The following is a 16,344-nucleotide window of genomic DNA, read 5'->3' on the forward strand; positions in this document are numbered from 1 at the left end:
TTTTCAGCTAGGTTAAAAGGTCAACTCAATGCTAAAAGGAAACTACTTCTTCTTCTTCTTCTTCTTCTTCTTCTGCTTCTTAAGACGCCGTCTCCGAGCGGAGGTTGGCGATCCACGTAACTAGCTCTGATCTTGACAGCGCAGAATGGAATGCCATTTCTGAAGTACAGAAATTTCTTCTTCTCCCAACAGATCTCTTCCCCTGTATCTTCCCTTCGATAATAAGCTGTAATAACTGATACCTCTCACCTCTCATGATATGTCCTAGGTATCGCGTTTTCCTCTGTTTTATGGTGAGCAGTAGTTCTTTCTGCTTTTTCATCCAACGAAGGACCTTGGCATTTGAGATTTTTATTACCCAGGATATCCACAAGAGACGGCGATACAGGAACATTTCGAAGGCATCAATACGTTTTTCTATGATTGGATCCAGAGTCCAGCTTTCACATCCATATAGGAGAACAGAAAATATATAGCAGCGGATCATATGAATTCGTAGTTGGAGAATGAGATCTGACCTCACAAAGAATTTCTTCATGGTAATGAATTGTTTCCTGGCCTGCCCAATTCTAGATATTATCTCCTGTTTGGAGTTACATTGGTCATCCAAGATGGTACCCAGATATTTGAGAGAAGACGCTTGCTCAACTATTTTATCTTTTATTATGAGATTTGTCTGAATTGTCTTCTTAGAGAACACCATCAGTTTCGTTTTTGAGGGGTTAACATATAATCCAAACTCTTCACTGTGCTGAACTAAGGAGTTTATCATGCACTGAAGGGCAGGCATGTCATCAGCTATGACAACAGTATCATCTGCATATCTGATGTTGTTGATGATTTTCCCATTAATTTTGATCCCACCATAGTCTTCCAATGTTTCTTTAAAGATTGCCTCTGAGGAAACTGCCAGCTGTAAATCATGTGATGGATGCAGAGTTGCTTTATTTAGATATGATAAATTGTGCAGATGATGATCACGTTGACACATCTTATGAAGCAATGAGTGACATTGTTAGTCAGGGTCAACAGCAAGGATAGGACTGTGCTAATGGGCAATTTCAATGTGAGAGTTGAAAATAGAACTGAAGGATACAAAAGGGTGATTGGTAACTGTGGGAAAGATATGGAAGCTAAAAGGAATGGGAAGCATTTGCTAGACTTCCGAGCTAGTATGGGATAAGCAGTTATGAATAGATTCTTCAAGCATAAGGCTATTCACCACTACACATAAGAGAGTAGGGGCAATAGATCCATGTGTATGTTGTATGTTTGGTATTGAGCCTGAAGGCTGCTTTGATCCTCCACAGTTCTGCCAACAGCTGTCATAGATAGTCTAGGCATCACTGAAGAGGAATATTTGGGAAATGAGGAGTGAGGTAGTTTCCCGTTGCTTTCCTCACTGAGCCACAAGTTACCATTACATATCAGTCTGCCAAGCCCACTGAAATGCACGCAGCAACTGACACTATGAGTGATATTTTCACACCATTCATAACATGGACTGGATGCATAAGGAATGGCATTACTGGCATCACTCATACCTCAGTCACCTTCATATTGCCAAAGCCAAGGATGAGACTGAGACAGGTCAATGAAAGTAACAAATTTATTCTAGCCCATACCAGAAGACACAGTGCACTGTAAACACTATATCTCACCAGCAAAGTCATACCAGATGCATAATAGACTATATCACAACAGACTTTAAATTCAGGAAATCTGTTAGGAATGTGCAGGTTTTCTGGAGATTTTTTTGATGATACAGACCATTATTTGACCTATAGTGAATTGAGTATCTCAGGCCTAGGACAGAGAAAATTAAATCTGTCTGCAATGCAATATTTAATGAACTAACAAAAACAACTGCATTACATTCCTTCAATATAGTCACCCGCAAAGTCTATTATCTTTCGCCAAATGTCAGGAAGCCATTGGGGACTGTTGGTAGGGCGTTCTCTGTTGATGACAGCAAGGGAGCACCATACTGCACAGAGTACAGACTCCATGCTAGGAAATCGGTGGCCTTGGAGGGGTTCATTGAACTTCAAAAACAGGTCAAATTCACAAGGACTTATGTCTGCTTAGTACGGAGGGTGTTCCAAGACCTCCCAATGCCGCTGTTGCAATAATAGTTTGACACTGTTTGCGATATGACGATGTGGGTTGTCATGCAATATGATAGGATGATTCTCTCAATAAATGGGAACATTTGCGCCACTTAATCAGAAACGGGCAATAGTAGTTGTTGCAGTATCTGTCCAGGTAGATGCCAGCAAGTGCATACTGCTGCCATTTCTGTACGTGGTTTGTCCGGAAAATACGTATAAATCCGTCGGGGTGACGTATCACATATCGTGGAGGCGCCACCAGGTGGCACTGCTGTTGTCGCCAATCTTCTCAACGCTCAGTTCGAGTCGGAGAGCTCTGCATGTCAGTAGCAGCGTGCGGGTGCTTGTTGAAAGTTACCCGTTTTCACCTGCCGTCAGTATGGAGCTCTCTCTGATTGAGGAACAGCGCATCAACATCAAGTCTCAGAGCTCGTGTGGCCCGAGTTCGACCGGATTTGGCACAAAGGGGCAGGTGGATCCTTCATCACGACAATGCGCCCGCTCACACGTCGCTCGTTGTGCGTGAGTTTTTGGCCCAAAGCTCAATCACCGTGATAGACCACCCGCCTTATTCACCCGATTTAGCCCCTTGTGACTTCTTCCTGTTCCTGAAATGCAAAATGGTGCTTCGGGGGTGCCACTTGGGTGATGTGGAAGCCATCAAGGGAGAAACGACACGGCAACTGAACAGCATCACAACTGAAAACTTTCAACAATGTTATCAACAGTGGAAACGGCGTTGGCAGAAGTGCATCTTGTCTCAGGGAGAATACTTTGAAGGAGACCATATTGTAATACCTGAATAATTGTCAAATAAAGTTATTATTCAAATTTTATATGTATTTTCCGGACAAACCTCGTATGATGATTCAGGACAAATATTTTAGGTTCCCTATGGGAATCAACATCTACATCATTCGATGGCCAGGCAGGCATCAATTTTTTGGAAATGAGACATAGCTCTCGTAGTGCATTGGCACTGCTGGTGGCTTCAAGTAGCTTATGCAGTGGCCTCCACGGTATGCACTAGCCTTGCGTCTTGGGTGGTGTGCTAAGTCCCAACTGACGAGCCTAACTTAGCACACGAGGGCGAAACGCAGGCAACCAAGAATGAGTTAGCTGGAAAATTTATAATGTCCAATAACGGACCATTAAATTGGTATTACAAACCTCGTATGTCAGTGAGATGATGTGGAACCCAACAGGATGTAACTTTCATCAAGTTAAGATATTTTGTTAGTATGTGCCCACCGTTCGACGACTGAGGCCAACCTCTATGGATAATTCCTGGACAGTCCATCGATGGTCAACAGACACGAGACCACTCACAATGTCAATCCATCTTGAGGAATGGACAGCTGAACTATGCGGTGCAAATCCGCAGTCTCATTCTGACCTCTACAAAATGCATTGACCCATCGTGCGACAATCCTATAACGTATTTTCGCCTCTATAACATTCTGATGAAGTTTTGCCATGGGCAACCTTGATTTTAATCCACGAATGCTTATCATCTTTTGAGAACATGTTTTAGAGCAGTGAAATCATCACTCTTCACTTTAAAGCCATACTACAACTCTCCCAACTGGATGCCCATCAAATGCATACTACACATCGACAACAGCACCATCTGACCACTCCCAAATCCTATTTGTGCATTCCCGATCTCCTGAGAGTGTCTGGACTACGTTGCCACTACTTTGTTTACAACCCTCATAGATCCCAGGGACAGGTGGAAGGAATATTTTGAAAATCTTCTCAACGTAAAAGGAAATATTCCTAGTGATGCTGCGAACAACCGAGCTCATGAGGGGGAGGGGGAGGGGCGAGAGCAATGTTGTTGGTGAAAGTACGCTTGAGGAAATGGAAAGGATGGTAAATAAACTCCACTGTCATAAAATGGCAGGAATTGATTATATTAGACCTGAAATGGTGAAATATAGTGATAGGATGGGAGGACAGGGATGAAATGGCTTCATAGAGTAGGCCTAATGAGTTTAGCATGGAGTGTTAGTAAGGTACCTTCTGATTGGACAAAAGGCAATTGGAAGAGAATATGTTACCTAGGAGAATAATGGACTCTGTTATGGAGAGTAATAGAAGTAGAGGGAGACCAAATGATGATGGTTAGACTCAGTTTCTAACAATTTAAAGTTAAGAGGTATAGAACTAAATGAGGCCATAGAACTAGTTACAAATAGAGGATTGTGGTAGTGGTCAGTAAATTCACAGAGGCTTGCAGACTGAATGCTGAAAGGCATAACAGTCTATAATGAAGATATATCTATAAAAATGTGGTGTTTGTGTCAAATCTGGTCAAATGGCTTTTGAAACCAGACTGAGAGGAAAATGTACTATACCCTTTTCTGTTAATAATTATGATGGATAACATAACAAGAGCAGGATTAAAAGGTATAAAAATTGACACAGTGTTATTTGCTGATCATAATGTGACATGAGAAGAGGATGAGTACTGTAAAGACAGCTTTATGCAGAAAATCGGAAGACTAAAGAACGGGGAATCAAAATTGGTGTGAGGAAAAGTAAGACAATGGCAATAAGGAGACAAAAAAATGAAAAGAAAAGATAGAGGGAAAGATAGTAAAGATGTAGAGATCTTTAAATATTTAGGCAAGATTTAGAACTCTGCAATAGAACACAATTTAAAAGTGTTTTCTATCATGAAGTGTGAAATAAAAATGACATAAAGCAATGTGACTAGTACTGTACAGTAACATGGTCATGGATAAAAAGTGGTTGAAAAAGATAGTAAAATGATGAGAACAATCCTCTAAAGTTTGATGTTCACACACACACACACACACACACACACACACACACACACACACACACACACACACACACACACACACACACACACACACACACACACACACACACACACACACACACACACACACACACACACACACACACACACACACACACACACACACACACACACACACACACACACACACACACACACACACACACACACACCCCCCCCAAAAAAAACCATGGTGATTAGTATTTCCGTCATGGATAGGCTGACCAGCTGTTCCGGTATTGCTAAGATACTCTCACTTTTTAAGCAACTGTGTCAGTGTCCCAAGAAAAATCTTCTGGACACTTAATTGTCACTGTTCATAATGTATGCCTGTTCAGTCCGTCAGCGCTAACGCTGGTGGGATCCTCAACAGCTCTGCCATCAGCTGTCATAGATGGCCTAAGCATCACTGAAGAGACGTACTAGGGAAATGAGGAGTGAGGTAGTTTCCCGTTGCTTTCCTCACCGAGCCAGAGTTGCTATTACATATCAGTAGAGGCATGATTTTTTCGCATTAACGATAAACGCGACAAAAATATTTTGAAGCGATTTTGCGATATCTTTACGAATCACATGTTTCTGGTTAAGAAAATATGGATATTATTTTCGCGAATTAAACCGAATTAAAGCAATAAGGCCATTTTAAAGCGAAATTCAATTATTTCACGATAAGCGCGATATTACAGCGAAATCTGTAGTGAATAACGAACTTGATGTTTTGTTCCAAGATTATGTATGAAGAGAAAAGAAAGAGCGAAGAAAGATTCATCAACAGGAAAGAAATATGTTATTAATGTTCTGGAAAATCTCTTTATGACATAGCATCAAAGAAAAGGGGTTGGCTCCAGGTTTCTTGCCAAACGAAATGTTTGGAATGTTGTTCTTGTGGTGGGTGGTAATCCCACCCCAACCTGTCTCCTCACGGCATTGTGCAATACTGGAATCGCTAATGACGTCTACAAGCAGCACAACTGACTGGTGTATTTTGGCTTCGTGGTCAGGTAAAATTAAGAAAGTGATCACAGACAGTAGTGAAGATGGATCGCTCGACAAGTGTTACGGTGTACAGCAGAGCTAAACAGTTTGCGAGTGAAGCTTTATACGTTTCAGAAAGCAATATTTTAATGTGTAAATTTTGTAATGTTCGTATCGAGTGGGAGAAAGAAGATACTGTCTCAAAACATTGTTTTAAAAATAAGGAACATTCAGAACGTAAATTTAGCACTCCAACAGTGAAACGGCAGGCAACAATAGAACTCTCATTAGATATGAAAAATAAAGCTAAGAGTAAAAAAATAGAATTTATTCACGAAACAACAGTGATAATACTCAAAGCCAACATCCTGCTGGAGAAGGTAGACGACCCTGCAGTCCGGAAATGGCTTCAAAAGTATGTATTAGGTATGTACAGTCTATCAATTAAACCTCCACAATCAACGATCAGTGATTAGTAATTAAACGTTTAATGATTAATTTTAGAATTTCATTAAAGCGAAATTAAAGTGAAACGGCAATATCTATTTCATGAAACAACGCGAAAATTAGTATTCTTCTCGCAAAATCGTTCAAAAATTAATGCGAAAAAATCATGCCTCTACACATCAGCCTGCCAAGCCCACTGAAAAGCATACACCAACCAACCCTATGAGCAACATTTTCACACTATTCATAGCAGGGACTGGCTGCAAAAGGATTGGCATTGCTAGCATCGCTCATACCTCAGTTACTTTCATATTGTCAAAGGCAAGGATAAGACAGAGACAGATCTATGAAAGTAACAAAATTGCTCTAGCCTATACCAGAAGACATAGTGCACTGTAAACACTAGGTCCTGCCAGCAAAGGTATACTGTTCATAATGGGGAAACATAATGCATACCTACTACTCTTCCTCATTTCCTTAATTTTATATATTACCGGTAACAGCAGTGTAAGAACTGAAGATATTGGGGAAGCAAAATGCATACCTACTACTCTTCCTCATTTACTTAATTTTATAATTAATAGCAGTGAAAGAACTGAAGACCACTAGAAAAGGCATCACAAGGATATTTCACCCTGCAGTAATGAAATGAGGTGGAAATGATTGCAACCTACATGACTACAGCATTGCTTATTTTTATTTCACTTAACAAGATTGCACTGAGGTGGGAATAATTTTTTGTATTCTGGGGAACAAGCTATTATATTTTTATTTGACCAAATTTATTAAAATTCATTACACCATTCTAGAATTATTTTATAATTTTTATGTGTAATGTAGATTTTCCTTATCAATCTTCAAGAAGAATCTGCTCTTAACATGAGTTTTCAGCCAGTTGCATTACATTTTATAACTAATTTCATAACATAAAGGAAAACAAATTAATGATGAGCATTGAAGTGAATTTTAAGTTGAGGTGTTCCAGCTTTTCACATAAAAAGTCTGTGTCCAAGGCTTCTTGTCACTGGCCTCTGTAAAGAGTCACGAGAATTTAAATGATATTGCATGGTGTATTCTATTTTGCCACGAGATCTGCAGAAGATAGTCTGGCTGTCAACTGCTGATGGTCAGTTCAGTACTGGAAAATTGAGTCCAAGTACAGTAGGCTACCTATGCAGGGGCACCATATGCAGGAATCAAACTGAACTGCCAGGATGAACATGAACTGCCCTCAACAGAATTTGGACTAACCATATTATCCATGCTGTATCACTCTTTAAATGGGGTAAAATTCCTTCTCCCTAAAGTGAATGTGGTGTTCCCTTGATTAAAGTTAGGTTATGTGTATAACCCCAAAAAATTTTAATGTAATATAGGCTAGGTTACCATATGTATTTAGGCTTAATCATGTGTATTATTTTATCTCATGTATTATAGGTTAGGCTATGTTTTTCATAACCGTTGATGTATTCATTCATTCAGAAAACTTTAATCACTTTCAAACGAAAGGCAAAGGAAAATCTATGGAATAGATACTTCATAGGTGAAATATAAATAGGTAATGTTTAAAACAAACACTGGCCCTGCTTTGTTAATCCTGTTGCATTGTTACTACTCACTCGTAGTACTAAAGAGTTTAAGTATCTTAGTATAATTAAGGAACTATAGAATGGTATTTTATTTTTATTTTTTACACTTTCTGTATTGATGTCTCTACTTTTACTGTTTAAAGTCACCTGATTATATCATTGCAAGTATCAGAGTTTTTAGATCCGCCATTGAATACATTATTCATTATACAATTCTTCTGTATGAGCCTTTGGCTCGTTGGAATTAATTATTGAAATAAATATCTATCTATATGTGTATTACTCAAGGGTAATTAGTTATGGTTACATTATGTTTATCACTGTAAATTTATGGTTACATCATGTTTATCACTGTAAATAACTGCCTGAGTTTTCCAAGTTGCTCAGGAAAACTCCCAGTTGTATGAGTTAATGTAGGCGGGTTCTGGAATCTTCATGTATCAAGGACATGTTATACAATTTTTTAGATGCACCATAGCGACAAACTTTTTTCAAAACAATTCTAGAGTAGGTACTTATGAAGGAATTTTGGATGTTATTACAGAATCTTCCAGGTACCGTACATTGTAGTAATACTATGTGGTAAGGAAGCAGGATTGTCTAGAATCATAGCCAGTATATATATATGAAAAATGTTGAGAAAAGTACAGTTAAGTTGTACAGAGATGTAAATCAATTGGTGTTGTTACCATAGTTCAGCTGTTCTCATACCATATGATAGTGGATTTGCAGTGAATTGTTATAGAGTTGTGTTGTTGATACTGCATCAGTAAATCAATTGTGGTTTATATGAGTAATGTGTTGGTAGTCATTGTGTTACTGCTGAAAACATGTCTGTGAATCTTTTCTTGTACTGTGCATCTGGTATGTGATGAGTCAGTGAGCAAGTGAGTGTACACAGTCAGCTGTTGATGTAAAGAGCTATAGTGTATATGTTTTGAAAGTTAGGTTATTGTATTTATGTTGAATGAATACAGGTTATGTATATATAAGTGGGTAATTGGTGATAGTGGTGTTGTTGTTATTATTTAACTACCGGTGCTTTGGTGAATCTACTTCACCTTCACAGTTACAGTACGCGAACCTTTTCTTGAGCCCAAGTTCCCTTCAGCACTATGGAGCTCAGGGCTCAAGAAAAGGTTCGCGTACTATAGTTCACCATATTGTGTTTGAAGGTGATAGAAGAGCATAGCATGGAAATCGGTCTGATTTCCTATTGGCAACATCCATAGTCATAGAATAAATAGGAAATTTAGATGTAAAGGTACAATCCTGCCTTGACATTTGTCCCCGTAAATTTGTAAATTTTTATCTTGCATGGGTTTGCTTATGTTGTATGGTAAATACCTACATAATAAATACCTTGAACATTTGGTCAGCCTTCTCATGGGACACCAATCCTACTAAGAGCACAGAGATTTCTTAAATTGTCACAGAGATTCAATAATGTGAAATTTCTAGCAGTAAGATTTTTAAAAATATATAAATAAATAAAAATGGATAGACCACATGAGGAATGGGAGTGATCAGTAATGGAAATCTGAAGATTTGAATTTGAATTCCACTAGTCAGAATCCTTAGAAATGATTATTTTAACCCACTTACTACTTCCTTTATTGTACACAGAGTTTTAATACAGGATAACTGACACAGTATAGGAGAGTATGTTAAATAATGAGGATGCTTGAAATCCAGTTGAGGAGAAAATGATGAACTGACATCAATTATATCATACATAATCTCTAAAATTTTATTTCTAAAATAGAGACAAGCATTAATATAAATAATAATATAAACATCAGGGTATGAAATGTTTTATTTTTAAATATCAAGCGTAATATTTACCTGCATGCAGTAGTCTAGTCTCTCGAGGATGGTAGCGAAGTTCGGCCTTTCATCAGGCTTTGGATGCCAACACTGAGTCATAATACCATAGACTGGGCCGGGACAATTGTTAGGAGGCTCCAAACGTCCTCCACTTGTCACTAGTTGCATCACTTCTCGATTTGCACAACCAGTGTAGGGCATGTATCCCAAAGACATGACTTCCCACAGGAGTACACCAAAAGACCTGTAGAAAACAAAAACAGGATATAAGTAAGGATTCATCAAAAGGAATTTCCTGCTTACTTAATATCAGTGGACAGTTTAATAACATTTTGATACAAAGTGAATATAACTACAATAGCTCTTTGTATTAACCTTTGAACTGCCAATGTCCAATGTCCGGACGTTTGAGGTTCAGGCTAAAAAAACCAACGTCCGATTGATCCGACGTTCCAGGAAAAAATATTTCCAAGTTATTTATTCATTTTAATAATCTATAATACATGTTTTGGACTAGCATTAGATTAAATAAGACTATATACAACAAGTTTATTTGAGGAACTAGCTGCCGAGTGGCTTGGTGACCAAGCAGCAATTGGCGCTAATGGGTTAATGCAAAATCGCACGCATCAAATAATAATTAAATAAAATCAACTTCATGGTCCGTATCACACTTTAACAGATTCACTACCGGTATGTATTTTTTATTTTCCACCTTGTCGATACATAGTTGCGTAAGGCAACTGAATGAATTTTTCATCTAAACAGTGTTATGTGGCTGAAGATGTTGATAATATACAAAACATGTACCACTTTTTACCAATAAGTTGGCTAATGCAATTAATGTATCGACAACGTGGAAAATAAAAAAAATACTTAGTTGTGAATCAAATAACAATGGCGTGTAACCTCTGAAGAGGCCTGGCACAGGTCTTTCGAGTTGATGCCGTATAGGCAACCTGCGAGTCTGTGGCCCTACCTGTGATGAATTCTAACGCTGAAGATAACACACACACACACACACACACACATACACACACACACACATGCCCAGTCCCCGAGCTGTTGGAATTAACCAATGAAGGTTTAAAATCCCCCAACCCGATTGGGAATTGAACCCAAGAACCCTGGACCAAAGGCCAGCACACTAACCATTTAGCCATGGAGCTAGACATAGAATCATTTGAGCCTGACTTCACTAACCTTGTACTGATCATGATGAAATTTACTGGAAACCTTCTGAAAGAGTCCTAATAATGTTTTCTGGTGTGGTAAGTTGTGTAAGTCAGATCCCATTAAAAGGGCACACAGTAACTTGGTACAGATTTCATGTGGTTTTGAAGGGGTCTATATGTTCAGTATCACCATCCACACTTTCCTCAGAAGAGCTTTGAATATTGAACTTGCATTCTTCAACATTAATTGGGCATTCTGAATAATTATCTGCATGGAGTTCATTAAATATTTATTCTGGATCTAAACATGCAGTTGATCTGGAAAGCACCATCTTACCCACCATGTGGCACTTTGAGCGATAGAGACATGAGGTTGGAAAATTCAAAAAAAAAAAAAAAAAAAAAAGTCATAAAACAGGAGAACAAAAAGTAAAGTTAGCATGGAATAACCAAAACCTTCAGCACTGAGATTCTATCAACCTTGACCGCTGGCTAGTTTCAGGAGTTCCAGTAGATGTCACTGAATATACAAGTCATGTGAACACGAGTTAACTCAGGACCCATCAGCAATGTTTGGCTAGCCAAATACGAGTAGACTAGAGTCTCATCAGCAATGTGTTTTCTGAATCATATCTTACTGTTGATAGGAGTTTGCTTCATCTTGCTCCATAGAATTGTGCTGGAAATAACCTGCAGCTGCCGTATTCTTAGAATGTTCCTCAGACATCTGTTGACTCAAGTCTGGAGGCTCCTGGCTAGCAGTTGGTCAGTCCTCTAATTTTGCAAATATACACTGGAGCAGATTTGATGTCAAGTGTTGAACATGTACAACTTTATATTGATATGAAGCTTCATGATTTCTAAACTGGTCGCAGCACTGCAAACTTGCTTTTGGCCTTACTGATTCAATTCCTAAAATCTTCTGCAGTTCCCCCATCAGATGCAATGATGCTCCCTAAGTAGCAGAACTGTTCAACTTACTTGACATTAATTAGTGGGAAAGAAAATAACAAACATAAACAACAACATAATCGGGTATAGCTTTACTGAAATGAAAGAACTTATTTCTATGAACTTACCATACATCTGTTTTTGAAGTAAAGATTCCATCTAGAAAAGCTTCTGGAGGCATCCATTTTATAGGCAGCATTGCTTTCCCACCTTTCCTATAATAATCTGCCCTGTGTTCACATAACAGAAGAATTAGGATTTATACATGACCAAGACATGAATGCATTAGTAAGCTGTAAAATTATAAAAAACAACATTTTGAAAAGAGTATATAATTTTCCATCCTTCCTTTAGAATTATAGCCAACTAACTACATGTGGAGTTTACTGAGATTTTCAACAACAACAAAGATTTCTTTTTTAATCATACTTTTTGATGACCTTTAATATACTGGCCTGCATGTCAGAAGTTTAAAAATACATAACCATGTATTTTGGTTAATCAATGTATCAACTAACCAAGTGCGATATATAGGCCAACAGGCTACTCATAGAGTTATAAATTAAATGCCTGGAAATTTTCGTACAATTTAATTACCGGTACATGTTTTTAAATGTTGTCAGTAAACTGTTTTTTGTCAAACAAATTAATTCTAAAGGTTTCTTGCTAGCAGAATATAAAATGAAATAGAAGTAACTGGTATGAATAACTGGTAAGAAAGAGAGAATAAAGGAGTAGAAAATAAGTAAGAGCAGTATGAAACCAAATCACAAAGATAATCATTAACATCCCTGTAACAAACTAGATCTACTGTCCTGTTTGTCTGAAAACAATTACTGCATCAAGCTCATTTCTGAACAATACCATGTGTATCCTCTTAAGAACTTGATTGCAATGCCTTATAAATAAGGAAGTCGCTTCTGCACTAGGAAACAAGATGTGGGGTAGTTTCAGATACAACACTGAATGTTACTAGGACTAAACTACAGGACTGGAGATTAGATTAGACCTTAGATGATATAACTTTCAGGAATAATAATAATAATAATAATAATAATAATAATAATAATAATAATAATAATAATAATAATAATAATAATAATAATAATAATAATAAATTAGTTCACTTGAACATGATTCCATCATGCTATCAAGTTAAAAGTATTGGGGAGATCGATCTGTGTCGGTGTCATGGTTACAACTGAAGTAGTGAGCTTCAGAGGTTGCTGAAGATGTTTGTGAGCTGTGCCTGTTTTTGGTCCACGAGAGGTATTTTATTTCCCTCAAGCTCTCCGGACAAGTCCGGCGAGCCTCCCGATCCGCCACCAGGGACACGCCCGATACAAGAACAGGCTGAATTCATTCCATTGAAAAACTACATGAAATTGCCATCAAAACAAGACTTCAAATTTCATATGAAAAAATTTAGTACATGGAAGGAGCCTCATGATACTTAGATGGACAGCCTATGATAACTAAATTCGGCAAAATTGTTCAAGTGAACTAATTTAAATATTTGGAAGAAATTATTCAGCCCTCTGATTTAAACTGCGAAGCAAATAAAGAAAGAATTTCCAAATTACAGAAAGCATACAGGATCACTTGGAACAGGTATAATAAAAAATCAATATCTTGGAATGCAAAACTTAGATACTATAATACAGTGATCAAACCTGAAGCATCATATGCCTCAGAAACCTTAATCGACAATCACCACTTTGAAGACAAACCCAACACCAGAGCTACTATAACTTGGACAGAAGAACGAAAGGAAGAAGCTCAGTGAGAGGATGAAGAGATAAGAAGGCCAACACATCAGCTAAGCTAGTTCAACCATGCTCCTGAGTAGGGCATAACGATGTTAAAAAAAATAAAAATAAAATAAAATAGTAATAATAATAATGGCATGTGGCCTTCGGAGAGACCTGGTGCAGGTCTTTTCATCCGACGCCCATAGACGACCTGCGCATCGTGATAATGATGAAATGAAATGGTGTATGGCTTCTAGTGCCAGGAGTGTTCGAGGACAAGTTTGGTTAGCCAGATGCAGGTCTTTTGATTTGACTCCCGTAGGCAACCTGTGCGTCGTGATGAGGACGAAATGATGATGAAGACGACACATACACCCAGTCCCAGTGCCAGCGAAATTAACCAATCAAGGTTAAAATTCCTGACCCTGCCAGGAATCGAACTCAGGTTCCCTGTGATCAAAGGCCAGAGCGCTAATCATTTAGCCATGGAATCGGACATGAAATGATGATGAAGACAACACATACGGTGACACATACACCTAGTCCCCGTGCCAGGGGAATTAACCAATTACAGTTAAAATTCCCGACCCCACTGGGAATCGAACCTAGGACTCCTGTGACCAAAGACCAGTATGCTAACCATTTAGCCATGGAGCCGGACACTTCTAGGAATGAAAATGTTGTCCAATTCTCATCTTTATCTACAGTGTTGATGAATAAATTATCTCCTCCGAAAAGATGTACGGTATTACTAAATAATATTTCCATGTTAGAACAATGTATTCATTTTAATCTGTTATTGTTATTTGAAAATGTAAAATCACTTTACTTCACTTCACCACAAAGTAAAGAAATATACCCCACCAAAGAAGAATAATTGTTCTACAAAAACTGCAATTTATGAATTCCTATAAAAACCCTACCTTCTCCATCTTCCACTTCTTTGTCCACACAGATTAACAACCACAGTAACACATGCCTCCTTATTTCCATGCATACTGAAGTGTATGTTCCAAAATACCTTTATGATAACAAAAAGGAATTGAAAGTTGCTAACTTCTTACAAAATTGTACAAAATTATGTTCAAATCCTCTTAGTCAATACTATAATATTTTACATCCAATTAAGACAAACCTTTACAGAAACAGAGACACATTTTGACCCAGCATAGGTTCATTCTCAGTAAGAAAGTTGCTTACTCATGGATTGTAAAAAAAGAAATAAAATTTTAAAATCCAACACAGACCAAGTAGACTATATGCAAGTTATAATGATAGCTTTCAATTCTTTCAAAGGAAATACAATTTTGCTGATCTATATTAAGTTAATCTTGTACATATACCCACTCTTTTGATGAATGTTTCAGCGGGTGAGTTGGCCATGCAGATACGAGCATGCAGCTGTGAGCTTGCATCAGGGAGATAGTGGATTTGAACCCCACCCCAGAAGATGGTTTTCCATGTTTTCCCATTTTCACACCAGGCAAATGCTGGGGCTGTATCTTAATTAAGTCCATGCCAGCTTCCTTTTCACTCCTAGCTCTTTCCTGTCCTATCATCACTATAAGACCTAACTGTGTCGGTGAGACGTAAAGTCAATTGTAAAACAAAATTGAGTATTTCATTGTTAACTCTCTTGGTGCCAGGCGGTAGTGCGAGCATCCGGGCTTTAAATTGCCAGAGCCGATCTGGTCGGCCTTTAAGAATCCAGTCGGAAGTTGCCAGAGCCGATTACATCGGCCGGCTTAAAATTCTGTGGTATACGTACTTTTGAGGCAACCTATAGTGACGTGCATACTTTTGTTACAACCTGTAGTAAAGGGGCTACACTTTATTGTGTGTCTGGCCTTGCTTTGGCAGTTGTAAGAGGGTGTTATACCTTTCACAAGAGTCGTTTCCTGTGTTTACAAATACCGCTAACCGGTCAGTAAGAGATTGCTCCTTGCAGTGAGGGGATTTGCGACAGGAAAATGGCATGTCGTTCACGTGATATTTTTTCAGCAGGTATTGATGACAATAAATTAATGCAGTATTTCGAACAGTGCGAAGTTAACGCGGATGATTTATCGGATAGCGATAGGGAATTTAGTTCAGAGAGTAGCGACGAAATTACACCGCACACGTCCGCGGAATCACCGCAGCTAAAGAAGAGACGTTTAATTGTGTCTAACAGCACTAAAGCTACTCTGAATATGGTGGGAGATGAAACTAGTGATAACGAATATGATGATGTCTCTGGAGAACATTTTGTGGAAATTTGTCCCAATGAACCCGACAACATTCCTCAACCTCCTGTCTCCTTCAAGGAAGTTCTTGGACCTAAACATGCACTACCGTCTGATTCTCCGCCCATATCATACTTCAATTTACTTTTCACTTACTCTATGCTAAACCTTATAGTCACATATAATCCTCTAACATTACCTAAATGCCGGTCTCCGCGGGCCAAGTGTAGCGTGCCTGCCTCTCACCCGGAGGTCATGTGTTCGATTCCCGCCCAGGCCAAGAATTTTCGCCTGGTCCTGAGGGTTGGTTCGAGGTACACTCAATCTAAGTGACACAAAGTGATTGCAATCGAGGATATATCTGAGGGTGAGAGGGCGATCCCGGTCTGGAAAACCAAGAAATATTGCTGAGAGGATCCGTCTCACTGACCATGATTCATCTCGTAAACTGCAGGTACCGAAC

General features: G+C 38.5%; 1 protein-coding gene across 5 annotated transcripts in view; it reads right to left on the reverse strand.

Moving 5' to 3' along the window:
• The window catches only part of Alk (Anaplastic lymphoma kinase), a 730,031-nt gene that overhangs the window by 54,942 nt on the left and 658,745 nt on the right, over positions 1–16,344 (reverse strand). For all 5 annotated transcript variants that reach the window (XM_067151542.2, XM_067151544.2, XM_067151543.2 and 2 more), the window contains exons 22-23: positions 12,034–12,135; positions 9,798–10,023 (exon numbers count right to left, since the gene is read on the reverse strand). In XM_067151542.2, the coding sequence (XP_067007643.2) occupies positions 9,798–10,023; positions 12,034–12,135 (328 nt within the window). The remainder of the gene's footprint in view (positions 1–9,797; positions 10,024–12,033; positions 12,136–16,344) is intronic.

Source organism: Anabrus simplex, chromosome 7, assembly GCF_040414725.1.
Source record: "Anabrus simplex isolate iqAnaSimp1 chromosome 7, ASM4041472v1, whole genome shotgun sequence".
Taxonomy (NCBI): Eukaryota; Metazoa; Arthropoda; class Insecta; order Orthoptera; family Tettigoniidae; genus Anabrus; species Anabrus simplex.